Source organism: Cetorhinus maximus, chromosome 19 (assembly GCF_964194155.1).
Source record: "Cetorhinus maximus chromosome 19, sCetMax3.hap1.1, whole genome shotgun sequence".
In the NCBI taxonomy this organism is placed as follows: Eukaryota; Metazoa; Chordata; class Chondrichthyes; order Lamniformes; family Cetorhinidae; genus Cetorhinus; species Cetorhinus maximus.
Genome location: NC_135897.1, coordinates 76,038,979 through 76,058,575, shown reverse-complemented (window position 1 = coordinate 76,058,575; position 19,597 = coordinate 76,038,979). Strand labels below are relative to the sequence as shown.

The window sequence follows — 19,597 nt, the reverse complement described above, 5'->3', positions numbered from 1 at the left end:
TTTTATATGCAGATGAGGATTAGGATCTGTTTATCTGGAATGCAGTTCATTCCCATGTCATGTTTTCCTGCAATGTTATTCCTGTGACTGTAATCTGTCACATCTGATTTTTGGGGATTCTTTGGAGGAAGTGCTTCTATTCACTGAGCCCATTATCAGAATCCAATATTACACACTTCAGCCAGGATGAAGAAACATGTCTCCCACAAAACAGGCATGACATGCTCAAATACTAACTTTGGGCAGGATTTTGCCCTTGATGGGCGGGCCCCACCGGCTCAGCTGCGGGTGGGCAGCCAATCGCCATCGCCGAAATGGCCCCTGCCGCCATTTTAAGTGGGCGGGCCAATTAAGGCCCATCCATCGGTCTGCCCAATGGGAAGCGCTATGCGATTCCTGTGTGGGGGGGAGGGATTCCCCAACTGTCAAAGTGTGCTCTTTCACGCATGCATGCGAAAGAGTGCACATCTCCCTGAGACTAAGTGCTGTCTCAGGGAGAGCGCTGAAAGTTTCATAAATTTCAAAGATAGAAAAATAAAAAAATTATTAACATGTCCCCCTCATGTAACAATGTCACACGAGATGGGACATGTTAATAAATATCACATAAAGTTTATTAAGGTTTTTTAAAACAGACATGAAACCTCATCCCGCCAGTGGATGAGGTTTCATGTTTTTTCAGAAGCCCGCCAGGGCTCCTGGCCTGCCCGCCAGCCTTAAAGTTGGATGGGTAGGGCCTTTAATTGGCTTAATTATTCTGTCGATGGCCTCAATTGGCCATTGACAGGTCGGCGGGCGGACAGCTGACCACACTGTCCATCCGCCTTCCTAAATATTTAAATAAGGCGGGATGACATCGGGGGTTCCTCCCGACATCATCCCGCGTCATTTTCATGTTGGCGAGTGGGCCCCGCCCCCAACTCGCTGACGGAAAAACTCTGGCCTTTGTCTCACTATTCTGGAAAAATTAATGTCAGTTCCAACTACGTTATTTCAAATGTGGAGAGAAGTTATATTTTTGGATATGAACATGATTGCTCCAGTTTCTAAAGAGTTGATACCTGATTAAAATTAATGAATTTAAGAGCTGCTGATTTCCATTACATCACAGCTCCCTCCATTCACTATCTGATTTTTCATTGTGTAATATATGTATATATCACAATGAAAGTTTGCTGAGACGTGTTCAGACTGGAAATTGAAATGCCAGTCACTTATATTTTCATCGTTGTGTGGCGCAATTATATTTAACTGTCAAAATGAAGCCTACTTCATGTAATGATTTTAATAATTTAATTTGATTTTGAATTTTGATTTTGCCAATTCTGCTCTCACACAACCTTAAAGGTGCTTACACCTCATTGGGATATGCTTCTACGCCAATGGTCATCCTCTGTTACCTCATCGAGATGGTCATTCTTCATTTGTGCACCTAGACTGGGAGTGTCGCTGGGCAGCTTGGCTGTGGAAGACATCACAGCTCATTCTAGTCTCATTTTCACTGGATTTCCATGCACATTGGGCATCATTGGATAGGGATTAGGAGAGGGAAACATGGCCCATTTTGCTTTCCTTAAATGCTGTCTGAAACATCAACTGGGCAAAGGACCTGGCATGTATGGCTTAAGTGGTGCCATTGCCTAATGGGTCATCATTGGTGGTTAATGTCTTGGGAAGGTACAAAATGAAACTTTGATTAGCAAAGAATTCATAAGAAAAAATGTAAATATCTCTTCAAATATTTTTTGGCATAGATCTTCTTAAATTACACTGGCATCTAAGTAATCCAATTAGGACAGGTTTAATTCAACCCTAAGGGCTTATTTTAATCCTAACAGTCTTGCAGATACTAAGGAGCAGCCAAGAAGATAGGAATGTGCTCCCAGTGTCTGTGTGATAGGTTGCTAAACGCTGCATGAGAGCTGCAGGATAAATTGCAGGACGATATTCCCTTTCACTCAGGGCGTAGCAACCTTTCAGTCATGTCCCTGTCCTCTCCTCCCCCTTTCATAGCCTGCAAAGATCAGGAACTCACCTCGTGTTGGGTTTTCAGGTGAGACAATATGACATACCACACTGTGGCATCAAGGTGCTGCATCACTATATTTGTATCATAAAGCATTTACAGATCTTCTCAAATTTACAATAACACCCGACAAATTCACATCAGGACAGGATAAGGCAGGGATCGAGATCAATACATGTCTCCTTTGATAAAACAGACTTTTTACATTATTGAAGTAAACCATTATGAACTGGATTTTTGACAATGTACAACATAATGATCAGTAATTCAGACATCAATAAATGAAGATATGCATATTCACAGTTGGCTACAGAAATAAAGATTCCCATTTCTTAGGCAGACAGGGATTGAATCATGAATAGCAATTTATTCAATCACCATCTTGTTACTGCAATAAAAGACAGAGAAAGCCTCTTGAACATTAAAAGAATCCTTAATCATCTGTAGCTCAGTTTACAATGCTCTGTAAATTTAATACCTCACATTTAGCTATTGCAGATCTGTGAAATGTAATCAGACTCTATTGTTTATTTCTTCACTTGAATCAAACTGAATTCAATCTCCCCCCACCTGTCACGTAATTAAACAGATGTAGTCTGCTCCGTGGAGAATGTGCTGTAAACTTGTAGCACATAAACTCAGATTTAGGTCAATCAATCCACAGGTATGTGCAGCATGTGAAATTCCTTTCCATCTTTATCTGCTATTTATTGAGTTGATTGGAACTGGATGAAAAACTGCCTGCTTATAAGGTACAGGGACTCGTTTTAAAGGTGCCTATTGGCTATGCCTGTGTTTTGACACATTATCCCTATAAACACAAAATAAATCCAATTTGACTTATAAATACCTGAATTTGAAGACAAAAAAACTCAAAAAAAAAACCATCCTTCACTCAAGCAAGCCACCTGTCAGGATACAGATTTGACCCAGGATAGAACATATCTGTCAAGGGAACCTCAGTGAGTTGCTGCAATTTGGTGTCTTTAGCGAACAGCCCCAATTCTGAAATTCCAAACTGCTCAACTCCATTCACAACTGCAGCAATAATGATGTAGCTGCCTTGCCAGCTCGATACTGCAGTTAGCAGTAACCCGACAACAGCATCTTTCTCTTTCCTTCCACGGAGAAAATTTCTTTCTATTCAGCATTAATAGTTCTGTGTTCCTATCATATTTGCATTTTAGTAAATTCATTTTCACATGTTCAACTTACAGTGGCAACCATGTTATTAAAATGCATACGCAGTTTCAGCCAGGGCAAATTTAAGTAATCAGAGAGATAGGACCTTTACATTTTATTGACATTAAAAGTCATCATGTCTGACTAAAATTGGTTTCGGGGATGCTTGTGACCAATAACAGAGGTTTGATGAGAGCTGTGATTCATATCTTAAATAATAGTTTGTGAACTGTAAGCTACTAGACATCCCTGATCTTTCCTTTTAAAATAAAAACTAAATTAATTGAAGAATGTTGTTATCATAAGACACCAGCAATATTTGAATCCACCATCTTGGGAGTCTTTTCAGATGTAAAACACGGTAAGCTACCCTCCACATTTTACTGTAGTTAAAATGGGGGACTTACCAACATGAGCTTAGTAGTTTGATATTGCTATGAACAATTCTGTCAGAAATATAGAAACTGCTATTATAGGAATTAAACAATTGAATTATGCTGAAACTTCAAATTATTTTAACTGCAAAGTTAGAGCTGGACAGCCCAACTACACATTAATCTATCTTTGATGGTGACTTTAATGTCTGAAAGTCTATTATTAAGCACAATGGGGTAAAAGTTTGTCTCAAGTGAGTCAAAAGAGGTGGTACTGAATCTGTCCCTTGTTGTAGGCAGCACCAGATATTTAATCTCATTGACTGAAATGGAACTGAATATCAGGTATGGTGTATAACAGGCGACAGATCCAATATCACTTATTTTGCATCACCATCCAAGGCAAATTTCTACCCCTACATTTTTAATAGTGATTTTAGTGTTAATTAAATCAGACACAGACGGCCATTCAGACCCTCAAGCTTGTTCCAGCCTTCATCAAGGTTGATTTGTATCTGAAATCCATTTATGCACTTATGCGCCATATCCCTTGGTATCCTTACCTAAAAAAAAATTCCATCAACCACATTATTGAACGTTTGACTAATCCACCATCCACCAGAGCGAGTTCCAGATTTCCACGATCATTTGTGTAAAAAAAAAGTCCTTCCTGATCTCACTCCTAAACGGCCTAAATTTATTCCCTCCTGTTCTGGATTATTCCACCAGGAGAAATAATTCTCTATACTTAATCTGTCAAATCCCTTAATCATTTTAAATACTTCAATTAAATCACCTCTCAACCTCCTATAAACTGAAGGGAATAAACAAAACACATTTATGCAAACTATCCTCGTAAATAAATTCATTAAGCACTGATCGCATTCTGGTGAATTTGCACTGTATCCTCTCCAAGGCTAATACACCTTTCCTGTGGTTTGTTGGCCAACTGAACTACTCTGAATGGGCTCCGACCAAAGCTCTGTATAATTGAAATGTAAGTTTCTCCGTCTTTGAATTCCAATCCATTGGAGATAAAGGTTAACATTCCATTAGCCTTTTTGATTGCTTTTCTATCTGTGCACAAGCCTTTAATGATATGTGTACAAGACACCTATCATGCTTTACTCCTCCATAACACCTATTGTTTCATCGTTAAGAAAATATTCGTATTTCTCAGATCCAACATGTCCAAACATTTAGTTAGTAAGGGTATCTTCAGGTTGGTTAAGATGGTCTAAGTCGTCAGGATGCTTGCCTCTGGCTTCTGTAAGTTGCCTGAGGCTCCGTAATTCTGCAATAGTAAATTGGTGCTGTATACAACAAACAACAACAACTTGTACCTATATAGTGCCTTTAATTTAATAAAATGTCCCAATGTACTTCACAGGAGCGACTGAGCTGCATATAATTACATATTAGGGCATTTGATCAAAAACTTGGTCAAAGAGGTAGGTTTTAAAGAGGATCTTAAAAGAGGAGAGGTAGTAAGGTTTAGCGAGGGAATTTCTGAGCTTAGGGCCTTGGCAGTTGAAGACACGGTGACCAATGGTGGAATGATTAAAATCAGGGATGCTCATAAGGCTAGGATTGGAGGGGCATAGACGTCTCAGAGAGTTGTGGGACTGGAGGCGAGGTAGGGAAAGGTAAGTCCATGCAGGGATATGAAAACAAGAATGAGAATGTTAACAACGAGGCGTTGCTTGACCATGTTAGCTCATGGTCAGTGGGCACAGGGGTGACAGATGAACTGGATTTGGTGCGAGTTGAGACACAGGCAGCAGAGTTTAAAGATAGCCTCAAATTTAAAGAAATTAGAATCTGGAAGGCCAGCCAGGAATCAACTGGAACAGTCAAGTTTAGAGGTAACAAAGGCATGGATGAGGATTTCAGCAGTAGATAAGCTGACGCAGGGGTGAAGTTAGGCAGTGTTACAGTGGTGGAAATACGCAGCGTGAGTGATGGCACAGGTAGGTATTTGGAAGCTTATCTCAAGGCTTCACAATCACAGGTTAAGTACTTGGCATGTCTTGAAATGCCAATGATCACAGCGGCGTAAAGCACCAAATAATGTTCAAGGTAGTGAAGGAAAAAAACGTTTTCTGATCTGCAGTACAAACTCTGGTATTGTGACATGTCAGGGAACTATAATAATTTTTATAATGTTATTGGAATTTATTGTAAAGTAGAAATAGTGTGTGTCTGTGTGTGTGTGTGTGTGTGTGTGTGTGTGGGACTTAATTGAATTAGAAACAGGCTGGTCTGAAGGCTTTGATGTGTCAGAAGAGAAGCTAGGTTTGAAATGTTAAATTAGGTAAACATGGGCGAAGTTTTAGAAGGTGAAGTGTAAAGGGAACATTTACATTTTTAAATAAACCAGAGTAGCTTGAATTCGAAAGAGGGGGTGCAATGTTTCACTTAGCCAGGAGAAGTTAAGAAATACTGGACAGAATTTAGCTCTCGATGGGCGGGCGGGCCCCACCGGCTCGGCGGTGGGCGGGCAACCGATTGCCGCCGCCGAAACGGGCCACACCGCCATTTTGCGCGGGCGGGCCAATTAAGGCCCGCCCAATGGGTTAGTGACTCCTGCGGAGAACAGGAAAATCGTCACGGAGGTGGGCGTGCTCAGACCGCCAGTTCCAATGGGGAACCGGCAGTCGCTATAAAGAGTGGCCAGGCAGCCTCGTTGAGGCAGTGCACCATGGCCACTCGGGGAGAGAGAGAGAGGTAGCTGTGGTTGGACAGTAGCATGAGCAGGAGGAGGGGGGCCAGGCTGCAGGAGAGGCCAGTGGGGGGCCACTGTGCCCCTTGCTTCTCCGATGCATGCCTTGCTGTCCTCATCCAAGGGGTTTCCAGCCGTCGGGATGTGTTGTATCCGGAGGATGGGAGGAGGAGGGCCCCCCATGTCACCAGGCAGGCGTGGGAGGAGGTTGGTGACGCTGTCAGCGCCCATGATGATGTGCGGCACACAGGAACGCAGTGCCGCAAGAGATTCACTGATTTGCTGCGCTCTGGAAGGGTGAGTACCATGTCGGCCTTGGCCATTACCCAGCAGGTAGCCTTAGCCTTTGAGCACTCCCCTCCCCCACGTCTTACTGTCATTACTGCATTGGGCATTTGGCGCACACTGGGTTGGCAAATGGGTACTGACCATGCTTTCACCAGCCTTAGTGGTTGAGGAGAAGATGGGTTCTCCCCGCAGCATATGTTGGTGTTTGTCGTATTTGAGTAGTCTGGGGGCAACCTGCAGGGGAGGCAGCTGGACACATACTCAGAACTCCAACACATGTCTTATTGATGGTGATGAGATGGTGCAAGGGGAGCCTCAAGGTGTTTTGGCCAAGTGTTATCTGCTGGCCTCAGTGCCGCACCTAGTTGCGCCTCCTTGCCATGGGCGCTAAGACCCGTGCGTTATTCAAAGTGATGGACGCCGAATGTGTCCAAGGTGGCCGTTGGGGGAGGGGGTTGGGACCAGCCGTACTATCTTCTGGGGACTGATCACCAGTAGTGTGGACAGGAGCCGCTGGAGGCCTCAGATGGGCCACTGTGGTTGGGGTGCGGCGTGCGCGTGCAGAGTACATGAGCGACCAGCCCCAATGAATCCTCTTCTCTGTTCTGCAGGCAAAAACTGAGCACAATCTCAGGGAGCGTCAGAGGACTGGTGGTGGGCATACCCTGCTCCAGTGCCTCACCACCTTTGAGGAGCAGGCCATGTTGCTGGGGAGGAGGCAGGCAGCCAGGGCAACAGGTGGCAGCGAGACTGGGGTCCAGCAGCCAGGTATTTGAGGTCCACGTGAAGGCATGAAGCTCAGAGCAGAGCTTCAGGCTTCCTCCACTGAGAGATTGACGACTCTCATGGACAGGGGGTTCGATTGGATGGAGAATCTTCTGATTGGGTTACGCTCTGACCTGCAAGCCCTCACAGCGGTAATGGCCACGGGTGGTCATTCCCAATGTGGGAGATGTTGTGGGCACCAAGCATCGGCACTCATGCATCAGCGGTGAGCAGGGAGGTCCAATGTGGCCTCACGTCGGCGCAGCAGCTGCCTGTCATCGCTGCGAGCTCCTCTCAGGGCGCTCCGGATGAGGACAGCAGCTCCTTTGCCCCTCTGCCAGTCAACGTTTCTTCTATTGAGGCTGCGACAACTGGGGAGGTGCCAGTTCAGGAACTGGCCACTCCCTTCCAGGCGGGGCCATCACAGGCTCCATGGGCCAGAGGACGCCCGCCAAGGTCATCGAGGCCAACAGGACAGCAGAGTCAGCAGGCTGTCTCAAAAACCACTCCGAGCGATGGAGCGGCACCTAGATGTAGCACCCGCAAACGTAAGCATAAGGCACCTTAGGCACTCCACGGGTATGTCACTGGTGATTTTGTGTTGGCCTTAAAATAGGGAACAAAATTTGCAATGGAGAAGTTTCTGTTATATTTTGGACATAATAAAGTCCACTTTTCTGACCATGGCTGAGGGTGTTTCCTTTGTGCTGCATTTTTCTTTTTCACAGACATATCATGAGTGTTTGAGTGGCCATTGATGTTTCTGTACTGAGCCCTTAGTTGCAGCTGATGAGGTGGAAGATGTAGCACCTAAGTGCCACATGTGGAAGTGCCAGGCAATGCTGGTCCTGCTGATCGATATGTGTGGAGCTAGCTGAAGGTTCATTGGATTAAAGTGTCCCTGGTGTCCCTGCCTCCTTGGTGTAGTAGTGGGTCGGCGTGCTGCCCCTCATCATCGCCCTGTGCTTCCTCATCCTCTGAGCCACTGCTGGATTCATCATGTGCAGCCTCATCCAGGGCATCAAGGTCTTCATCATCAACTGCATCCCCCCTTTCCAGCGCAAGATTGTGCAGAGTGCAGCATGCACCCACTATCACAGAGGCGCAATCTGGGGGGTACTGCTGTGCGCCCCCTGAGCAGTCCAGGCATCGGAAGCGCATCTTGAGAAGACCATTGGCTCTCTCCACCACAGCCCTTGTGGAGGCGTGGCTCCTATTGTACCGCCGCTCAGCTTCTGTTCTTGGATGGTGGAGGGGTGTCATGAGCCACCTTCTGAGGGGATAGCCCTTGTCACCCAGCAGCCATCCATCAAGCCGGGCTGGAGCACTGAAGAGCTCCGGCACCTGGGAGTGTCTGAGGATGTAGGCGTCGTGGGAGCTGCCTGGGTACCTTGCACAGACTTGTAGAATCTGCATCCTGTGATCACACACTATCTGCACGTTCATGGAGTGGAAGCCCTTCCTGTTGACGAAGGCACCGGGCTCACCTGCTGGCACCTTGATGGCCACATGTGTACAGTCTATAGAACCCTGGACACGGGGGAAGCCAGCAATGGCCACGAAGCCTCTGGCTCGCTGTGCCTGACTTGCCTGGTCCCAGCAGAAGTGGATGAAGGTCAATACCCGTCTGAACAGAGCGTCTGTGACCTGCTTGACACAAGTGTGGACAGCTGATTGGGAGACACCACACAGATCACCCACCGAGCCCTGGAAGGAGCCAGAGGCATAGAATTGGAGGGCAACTGTGAGCTTCAGAGCCGCTGGCATGGGGTGTCCACCCACACAGTTAGGAGAGATCTCAGGGCCAATCATTTGACAGATATAGGTGACTGTCTCCCTTGAGAGTCGGAGCCTCCTTCAGCACTGCAACTCAATCATATTGAGGTAGCTGCTTCACCGCCTGTATACCCTGGCAGCAGGATAGTGGCATCTTCTGCGGCCCCTAGCGCCTTGGACAACCTCTTGGCCCTGTGCCCCTTGTGCCTGATCCTGGCCTCCCAAAGGTGGCTCCCCTGGAGGCTGATTGTCCAGTCCTGGCCTCCTCCTTATTCTATCCCTCCCTTCCTCCTCAGGGGAGCTGCCTCCAGTGGAGATGTCAGAACCAATATCCCCAGGCTAAATGGAGGCCTCCGGAAAGCTGCAGGCCCAAGAAAGATTATTGTCCGCAAACTGGTTTCAAAGTACACAAAAAGCTCTTGGAAATCGATGAGAACTGCTAACAATCAAACAGGCAACTTTAAAACTTTCTGCAATTAAAACTTCGTGGAAAACATGAACAACCCCTGAGTCCACATATCCCACCAGTGCATGAGTTTTATTAAAAAATCTCCTACCCGCCTGCCTGTTGGGCCCTTGCGCCGACCCGAAGTTCGCACGGGCCCCTCAAAATCCTGGACAATTGGCAAGTTAAGGGCCTTAACGAGGCCTTTAATTAATGGCGGGCGCGCGTCCCGCTGCTGTGTGCCGACCGAAATATCGCGATGCCGCGCGCTGACATCGGCACGCTCGCACAACATTTTAAGCGCTGACGTGCGGGCTCCACCACCTGCACGTCAGCCGGACAATTCTGGTCAGTGTGTTTATTTTTCCCAAAGCTTACTGGTAAAATTGGTACTATGATAGATTTTATTATTAGAGAGGTAAAGTCCACCCGCCCGCCACTGTGATCTTCCGGTCCCACCGCAAGTCAATGGACTTCTGGCTGGGGCACTGCCTCACCCGCGGCGGGTCCTGCCCGTGACAGGGCCGGAAAATCCCGGCCATTGTGGAACAATGGGAATTTGCATTCAAAGGGGAAAACATGTGTAAAGGAGAGAAGACTGTATGCAAGAGAAGGCATTTTAAGATCTAACACAAGTGTGAAAAGCCTCCAGCATCTAAGCCTCAAGCAGCTGTCTACAAGGAACCAAAGCTGAGAAAAACTCACTTTGAATTCGACTGCTCAGGGTATTGTGTGTTGCTTTGCCTGAGTCTTTTAAAATCTATGTGTCTTACTGTTGCCTTAATGGAGGTATAACTGGGAATTAGATTAATTAGGGGAGTTAGAAGTTATCATAATAGTAATTTGTATGTATGTATGTGCTTAAAATCATTTCTTCCATTAATAAATGTTTAATTTAGTTTTGTTAAAAAAACAATAAGACTCAGTGTTCTTATTACTACTGAATTCAAGGCACACATCTTAAAATAAATACAAATTGCAAAGAGTTGTGCCAGCTGCTTCAGGTTTCCCTCTGGGATTTGAGCAGCTTGGCATTTACCATCCGCCTGCTATAACAATGACAATAGATAGCAATTCATTCATACTATCCAATAGGAGGTTGCTTGTGAATCAAAGCCTGTCTGTGTACCATCTACAAGGCTCAAGTTAGGAGTGTGATGAAATACCCTCCACTTGCCTGGATGAGTGTGACTCCAACAACATTCAAGAAGCTCAACACCAATCAGGTAAAAAAGCCCTCTTGACTGGCACCCCATCCACCACCTGCAACATTTATACCCTCCACCATTGGTGCACTGTGGCAGCAGTGTGTACCAAGTACATGATTCACTGCAGCAACTCACCAAGCCTCCCGCAACGGCATCTTCCTAACTCACTAACTCTACCACTAGAAGGACAAGGGTAGCAGATTCATGAGAACAACAGCACCTACAAGTTCCCCTCCAAGCCACGCACCATCCTGACTTGGAACTACATTGGCATTTCTTCACTGTCGCTGGGCCAAAATCCTGGAACTTCCTCCCTAACAGCACTGTGGTCTGCAGCGGTTCAGGAAGGTGGCTCACCTCCACCTTCTCAAGGGCAATTAGGGATGGGCAACAAATGTTGGCCCGGCCAGCGACAGCCATGTCCCATGAAAGAATAAATTTTAAAAGTGCCAATTTCCATACATATATAGTGTATATCTCTTAAAAGGTTAGAATTCAAAAATACATTGATCACATTTGTCTCATGTATGCCTCAGTGTAGACGTCTGTAGGAGATACTTCAAACTTGAGTACAGTAGAAATTAAGCGCATACCTGTTAGGACGTGATTGGTGATGGAAGAACCATAATCATTTGTTTTGCAGAATATCCTTATGAATGGTATATTTCTCCTGAACAGCAGCAGTATATTTTGTATAGAAATGTCATTCAGTTCTATTCACCTATGTATTGTATATGTTTTTACCAAATCTGCTAGTCTGGTTTATTGAGGCCCAAGGAAACTTATGTGCCGTTTCCCAATATTTCTTCCACGTGTAGACAGATGTATTGTTTGTGTTCAGTAGAAATAATAGCAGACGCATGAGCTTTTGATGTCTGAAAACAGCAGTGACTGTCTTCTGACTGTTGATTATGCTGCAATGGTTTTCATCATGTTAATTTTTTACTCTGAGCCGCACACAGCAGGGAGGACAGCGACAGACAAGACATATTATTGTGTTTGTCATCTGAGTCAGTGATAATATGCTCAATTAAAGTAGTAAAAATAGGGCCCGCCATATCTTTGAGATTTTTTATTTAAAACATTACCAACAGTTCTCTTTCTTAAAAAAACATTTTATATTTTTTGTATCTTTATAAGAACAACAACTTGTATTTAATGTAGTACAACGTCCCAAGGCATTTCACAGGAGCATTATAAAACAAAATTTGACACCAAGACAAATAAGGAGATATTAGGGGAGATGGCCTAAAGAATTGTCAAAGAAGTAATTTTAAAGGAGTGTCTTATCATGTTTGACTAATTTATTAGAGTTCTTTATGTTAAATGTCTAAATGTTTAATTTAGTTTTGTTAAAAAAAACAATAAGACTCAGTGTTCTTATTACTACTGAATTCAATGAGAACCAGAGTTCTTTGAAGGACTAACATGCAACGTGGATAAAGGGGAACCTGTGGATGTGGTGTACTTAAATTTCCAGAAGGCATTTGAGAAGGTGCCACATCAAAGGTTACTACACAAAATAAAAGCTCATGGTATATGGGATAATATACTAGCATGGATAGAGGATTGGTTAGCTAACAGGAAACAGAGAGTAGGCATAAATAGGTCACTTTTGGGTTGGCAAGATATAACGAGTGGAGTGCCACAGGGATCAGTGCTGCGGCCTCAACTATTTAGAATCTATATTAATGACTTGGTTGATGGGACCAAATGCATGGTTGCTAAATTTGCTGCTGACACAACAGGACATAAGGAGTTTGCAAACGGATATAGATAGGTTAAGTGAGCGGGCAAAAATTTGGCAGATGGAGTATAATGTGGGAAAATGTGAATTTGTCCACTTTGGCAGGAAGAATAAAAAAGTAGCATAATATATAAATGGAGAGAGATTATAGAACTGTGAGGTACAGAGGGCCCTGGGTGTCCTGGTACATGAATCACAAAAAGTTGTATGCAGGTACAGCAAGTGATTAGGAAGGCAAATGGAATGTTGTTGTTTGTTGCAAGAGGAATGGAATATAAAAGTGGTGATGTTTTGCTATAGTTGCATAGGGTATTAGACCACATCTAGAGTACTGTGTACAGTCTTGGTCTCCTTATTTAAGAAAGAACATAATTGCATTAGAAACAATTCAGAGAAGGTTCACTTGACTGATTCCTAGGATGAGGGGTTTATTCTATGAGGAAAGGCTGGACCTGTATCCATTGGAGTTTAGAAGAATGAGAGATGATCTTATTGAAACATATAAGATCCTGAGGGGACTTGACAGGGTGGTTGCTGAAAGGATGTTTCCCCTTGTGGGAGAGGCTGGAACTACAAGACACAATTTAAAACTAAGGGGTCTCCCATTTAAGACAGAGGTGAGAAGAAATGTTTTTCTCTCAGAGGGCCGTGCTTTTGTGGAACTCTCTTCCCCAGAGAGCAGTGGAGGCACAGTCATTGAATATTTTTAAGGCTGAGTTAGACAGACTCTTGATTGTCAAAGGGTATAGAGGGTAGGAAGAAAAGTGATCTTATTGAATGGCGGAGCAGGCTCAAGGCCTACTCCTGCTTCTAATTCATATGTTTGTATGTTAAAGGATGTAAGAGAGGTAGAGAAGAGGAAAGGTGTAGGGAGGAAATTCCAGAGTTAAGGCCAAGGCAGCTAATGGCACAGCTGCCAATGGTAGAGCAATTAAAATCAAAGATGCTGAAGAAGCCAGAATTGAAAGAGTGCAGGTAGCTCAGAGGGGTTAGAGAGATTAAACAGATAGGGTGTGGTGAGACCATGGAGGAATTTAAAAACAAGGATGACAATTCTAAATCTAGGCATTGCTTAATCGGGCGCTAATGCAGATCAATGAGTACAGGGATGATTGGTGAGTGGGTAAAACACAAGAGGCCATCCTGGAGTGCATTAAATAGTCAAGCCTAGAGCTAACAAAGGCAGGGATGAGGATTTCAGCAGTGGATGACCTGAGGCAGGAGTGATGTTATGGAGGTAGAAATAGATGTTTGTGATGGTGCAGATATGTAGTGAACAGTTTTGGAAGATGAGAGCAGGACCCGAAAGGATTTTTTTTTTTTAAAAAATCACCATAAAATTAACAAGTGAAACTATATTATAAAGAACTAAGGTGCAACAACATTGCAGCTTTTCTCAGATTATTTGGATTGTAATTTTCAATATTGAATTGACAAAGCACCAATAATTTAATCATAACTTACATCCATTAAGAATCTCTGTGGAAAGCAGAAAGCGTCAAAATTAGTCTGAAATGTCACTGAGCATTAGATTTTATGCATGATTTGATTTTTATATGTGATAACTTATATTAGAGTAATTAGTAATTAATTAATACTAGAGCAGACTAACTTGGTGATGTGGATCCTACCACACTAACATATTTTTATGGTATTTGCTTAATGCCAAGCATTCAGTACCATGGAAACAAAGAGAATATTAAATATTCATTATGGCTGACTTACAAAAAAGACAGTTCACCAGAACCCAGGGACTACTAAATTAAATGCTAGGGTACTATAGACATCAATCATGGTATTGAATGCAGAATACAAGCCTTTGGCTCAGGGAATTTATACAAAGTTCAATTATTCATACTGTCCCAGCTGGGATAATTGAGCCATTGTTGTTAGAGATTAGGCAAAAAGTTTTAATTCTGTGAAGTGATATCAAAACCCTTCCTACATTCTAATTTGTTGACCAGTGGAGAGGAAGGCAGCTTGCTCCCAATAGTCCTCTATAATGTTCCTATAGTCCCCTTGCCTCAGGCACCTTTCCAATATGTGGATAGGGATTAGAGAGCTTCTCTTGGATCTCCTCTAATAGCATGACTCAGTGAAAAGTGAAAAGAGATTGCTATGGTGGAGTGGCCATCTTATTTTCTAACCTCTGCCTCTTCAGAAATAAATTTTAAAAAACAAAGGGGATTCACATACGAGAACCCACTTCCCCTCATTTCAATGCACACAACATGGAATTGGATCACATTTTTTAAAGCACATTTCCTGGTCTTTCCTCCTCGTTCTTGCAATTAAATAGCTTTATTTCCCCTTTAGTAGCTTTTCCTCTAGTCAGGTTCAAATGTATGCACTTTCATTACACGTTTTGGCCCTTTTCATATTATGGGCTGGTTCTGTGCAGGGACTTTCAAATTGTTTCAATAACAAAAGCAGACACTGGCAAAGCAAGTTAACCTCTGCGTGACAGAGCGATGCCATGATGTCAACGGATAATGGCGTCACAGCATAAAAATACGAGAAACATGGTGACATCATAGGATGACATCATATTCATGACATCATAGGGTTCTAGGCAGCTGAAGAACAATATCAGAGCAGCACAAACTGTTTCATTTCTTTATCCCCCAGCTCTTTAGATTGCACTCCTGCCATTCATTAAAACTACATGCTAAGCGCTGTAAAAATGATGCATAAATAAGCTGCCATCCCTACCTCTATACAAGAAATAAATCCATTCTGATGCAGTCTACAGAATGCTCCTCCATATTTAGAGATCTAGCTGCATTTCCAATTTTACTAAACGCAACTTCATTTCACAATACATTATCAATTCTTGCTTTCCCTAAACAAAGGATGTCTATCACATTGCAAACCCATTTCCCAACTCCTGTACCACAATAAAGATTAGTCATAGAGATTGAAATTGAACCAAACTTTTGTCACTCAATGACAATACATTCTGCTGGTCCATTTAGCAACAATGAAGAAGGTCACTCAATGAGTTGGTGTTTATTCACAAAAATCAAGGACACAGTTAAAAGGGATTCAGGTATTAGTAGACAAATACACTTTGTGGGATATCACACTGCAAAAAACTGCTTTCTAACATTCAGAAGAGGAAAATTCCACTTTGTACAATAGCAAAATCATGTTCATCATAAGCAGGCTTACAATTTGAATACAGAGTATACACAGAGGAAACCTTCCCTCATTGTTGGATGCTGGAAATTTATGCAACAAGGGGGATTAGCACACCATGATTGACAAGGTTTGCTCTTACGTTTTTTTTTCCTCCCCTGAATCTTATGGCAGACTGCATGAATAAGTCATTGAGTTTATCCATACACAGCATAAAGGTCCCAGGATTCACCACTGGGCAAGGCTGAATTTACTGATCTCCCCTCGAGTAACGCCAGAGAATCTACAACTGGCGTGAGCATTTGGGTCAGGGGGAAGCGGGAAGAGCCTGATCACTGACAGCTGCAAAATAGTAGGCCTGTGTGAGCCTGGGGAAGATTGGACTTGATTTCAAAGCTCTCCCATTCTCTCATTCAACAACAACTTGCATTGCTTGCCCAAAGCGCATAAATAGCCTGCCAAAATTCACCATCAAGGCAGCAGCAAGAAAGCATGGCAAGGAGAGAAATTAGTGAGAAAAAATATGAAAAAAACAGTAATAAAATGTAATTGATTTGCAAGAACAGATGCAATCAGCCATGCAATTAAAACCTGCATCTACAATAAAAAATATCTCGAAAGATATTTATCTAATATTAGTCAATTGACAGGTCAGACATATAAAGCACATTAAAAATGACTGGTTGTGTTCAACTGTCATTGGCAAATCGAGAAATCTGGTCACTATGCTAGTTGTCAGTGATTGTTTCTGGTAGGCAATCGTTCAGTTTTCTCGATTCATGGAGCCTGGGAAGTTAAACAGGAGCTAACAACTGATGACAAGTGACAGCCTGGCCACTGCCTGCTTCATCACACCCTCATCTATTTATGTAAATAAAAATCACATTTTCGGCAAGTCATGTTAACTCGATGACCGCATGACCTTTCTCTGGAAAGTCAACAGCAGAGGCACACCAAAGGTGTGGAAGAGATGAATTATTGCATCCAGTGTCCTCAAAGCACTGGGATTGGAGGCGATTGTTGTTACAGATGTTGTTTTTTTCCCCCACTGGAAGCAATTAGAATATTCAGTATACCCACTGTACTGTATGGAGAACTATTGAAAGGTCAATCAGTTTTGCTATGCCCTGATTCCTTCATCCTTCAAGATTCCAATTCTTTCTACCATCAACTTGCCCAGGTTGAGAGCGTGATTAATAAAGCAAATGGCATCTTAGGCTTTTATTAATAGGGGCATAGAGTTTAAAGCAAGGAAGTTATGTTAAACTTGTCTAGAACACTGGTTCAGCCTCAGCAGCAGTATTGTGTCCAGTCCTGGGCACCACACTTTAGGAAGGATGTGAACGTATTAGAGAGGGTGCAGAAAAGATTCACAAGAATGGTTCCAGGGGTGAGGAGCTTCAGTTATGCAGATTGAAGAATTTGGGGTTTTTGCTTGGAGAAGAGAAGGTTGAGAGATTTGATAGAGGCATTCAAAATCATGTGGGGTCTGGACAGGGTAGGTAGGGAAAGATCCCTATTGGTGGAAGGATGGGGAACCAGAGGACACAGATTTAAGGTAATTGGCAAATGTTGACATGAGGAGAAAGAAACTTTTTCACGCAGCGAGTGGTTAAGATCTGGAATGCACTCCCTGGGAGTGTGCTGGTGGCAGGCTCAATGGAGGCATTCAAAAGGGAATTGGATTATTATCTGAAAAGGAAGAGTGTGCAAGGTTACAGTGAGAAGGTGGGAGAGTGGCACTTGATAAATTGCTCCTATGGAGAGCCAGCACAGACATGATAGGACCAATGGCCTCCTTCTGTGCGGTGACAATTCTGTGTTTCATAGAAACTAGGAGCAGGAGTAGGCCATTCGGCCCTTTGAGCCTGCTCCGCCATTCATTATGATCATGGCTGATCATCCAACTCAATAGCCTGCTCCCGCTTTCTCCCCATACCCTTTGATCCCTTTCGCCCCAAGAGGTATAGAAACATAGAAACTAGGAGCAGGAGTAGGCCATTCGGCCCTTTGAGAACTAATGAACTAATTCCATGAACTAGTTCCATGAACTAATTTTATACATTCCTGCATCCTCCTGTAATCGAACTCTAACTTGTACTTTTCTGGGGTGGGGGGAGTGTGGAGGAATCCATAGACTACACCAGGAGGTAATTTATTCTTCAAAGTAAAGCTGTAACAGACCTTTGAGAAGGTTTAGGAATAGGTAACAGCCTAATGAAAGCACAGGGGAGGGAAAGAGGGCTCTCAACGCCTCTACGAACTATAACATAGTGGGAACTTTCTCCATGTACATCGTTAGATCAATAGCATATGAGCTTGGCTTTGGAATCTCGGTTTTTAACGCACAGTAGTCATTCGATTAAATCCCCCTTAACAAGGGTCGTTTCTGGGTTCCTCGGGCTTTATAAACCTGCTGGTTCCAAACGCAGGCGGGTTTAAATGTATTTTAAAGCTGCAAGTCTGTGGAATTGTGCGGAATTGAACCTAGAAACTCTCCACGACATGAGATAAGGGCGAATTTCGGAGGCAGCGAGCGAATCAGTGCGGATGTTTCTTAGAAACACTCTCGCAACAAGAGATGAGTGAATATTCCGCCCACTGTCCCTGGGGGATACAGTTTTGGTGCTGTGCTGCCGGCGGAGAAGATAGTTTGTAGTTGTCTGTGTCCCTGAACAAATTAACAAAGCAATGACAAAGAGAAGGGTCAATAACCTACCACCACATTGTAATTTAATGAATTGCTATTTCAAGGACTTTGGGAAGAGGTGAGAAACGGGGCTAAAACATGTGTAAAATATACAGAGAAGGAAAAATCAGCGCTCTCCCCCCCAAATCACACTCCACAACTGCTCAGCATAATACACGGAGCAGACTGTGTCGCTCTTCAAGTAAATGTGACTCTGTGCAGTCGATTTCAGGGAGCAAGAGGCAGAAGGGACTCGGTGTGAACATCTCTCTCGGAAACGATTAAAAAATGTGAAAGGTTTAACCCCACAGCTTTGCACACATGAGGGCAGAGAGACACCTCCCGGGTAACCCTGTCCCCCAGCTGATAGTCTGAACCCGTTAGAATTATTGCCCTCCCTCTCCCATTTAATCCTCGGTCTAAAATAAAAGCCAAAGCAGCAACCCCCCCTCGCTATGGCACACTTACCTGGCAGTGTTGTCCCGCGAATCCAGGGGCACAGGTGCAGTTGTAGGATGCCAGCTGTCCTTGCAAAGTTACACAAGTCCCATTGTTGAGGCAGGGCTGGCTGGCACACGGGCTCAGGGGGTTGGCATGGGCGGCAGACAGGGCAGCCACCGTGCCCAGGAGCAGCAAGAGAGGTGGCATTTCAGGACAGGGAGGGAGGGAGAGAGAGGGGGGTTTGCAGCCGGGCTGCGCTATTTGGCTTGTTTTTGCTGTGTCGTCTGCCTCTCCGGCTTGGTTGGGTTGGGGTGGGGAGGGTGAAGGATTGAGTTTCAGGCTCCCTTCTCCCTCTGTCTCTCTGGGTAACCCGACTCCTCGCTGAATGAGAGATCGCGGCTGCGGACCAAGAGGACTGGATTTCTAATGACGACAGATTGACGAGAGCCCGAATCCTTGTGGGATCAACCTACTTTCGGCACTCTCTCTCTCTCTCTCTCTCTCACATCCACCCGGCCCAAATTATTGTGATTTTCTTTCTCCTCCCCCCACCCTCGGGTTATTTTGTTTTTTTACCTGCACAGGACAAGGAGGCTGCTTGTGAGAGAAAGGAGCAGGGCGCGGTGTGCAGAGGTTATCCACTGATGGATCCCATCCCCATTACACTGAATATTGTTGCAGGTTACTCTACACAAACACTGGCTCGTCTTAAAGGAGGGAGGAAGGCAGAGTTTCACATAACCATGACCGGGAGCCTAGTGAATTTTCCAAACCCTCCTCCCCACCCATGATTTCA

The 19,597-nt window shown here is 44.2% G+C and overlaps 1 protein-coding gene across 1 annotated transcript in view; it reads right to left on the bottom strand.

Moving 5' to 3' along the window:
* The window catches only part of dner (delta/notch-like EGF repeat containing), a 288,305-nt gene extending 269,284 nt beyond the window's left edge, over positions 1-19,021 (bottom strand). Inside the window, exon 1 of the mRNA XM_078564184.1 lies at positions 18,829-19,021. Coding sequence (XP_078420310.1) covers positions 18,829-19,008 — 180 coding nt within the window. The 5' untranslated portion in view covers positions 19,009-19,021. The remainder of the gene's footprint in view (positions 1-18,828) is intronic.
* Between the last annotated feature and the right edge of the window lie 576 nt (positions 19,022-19,597).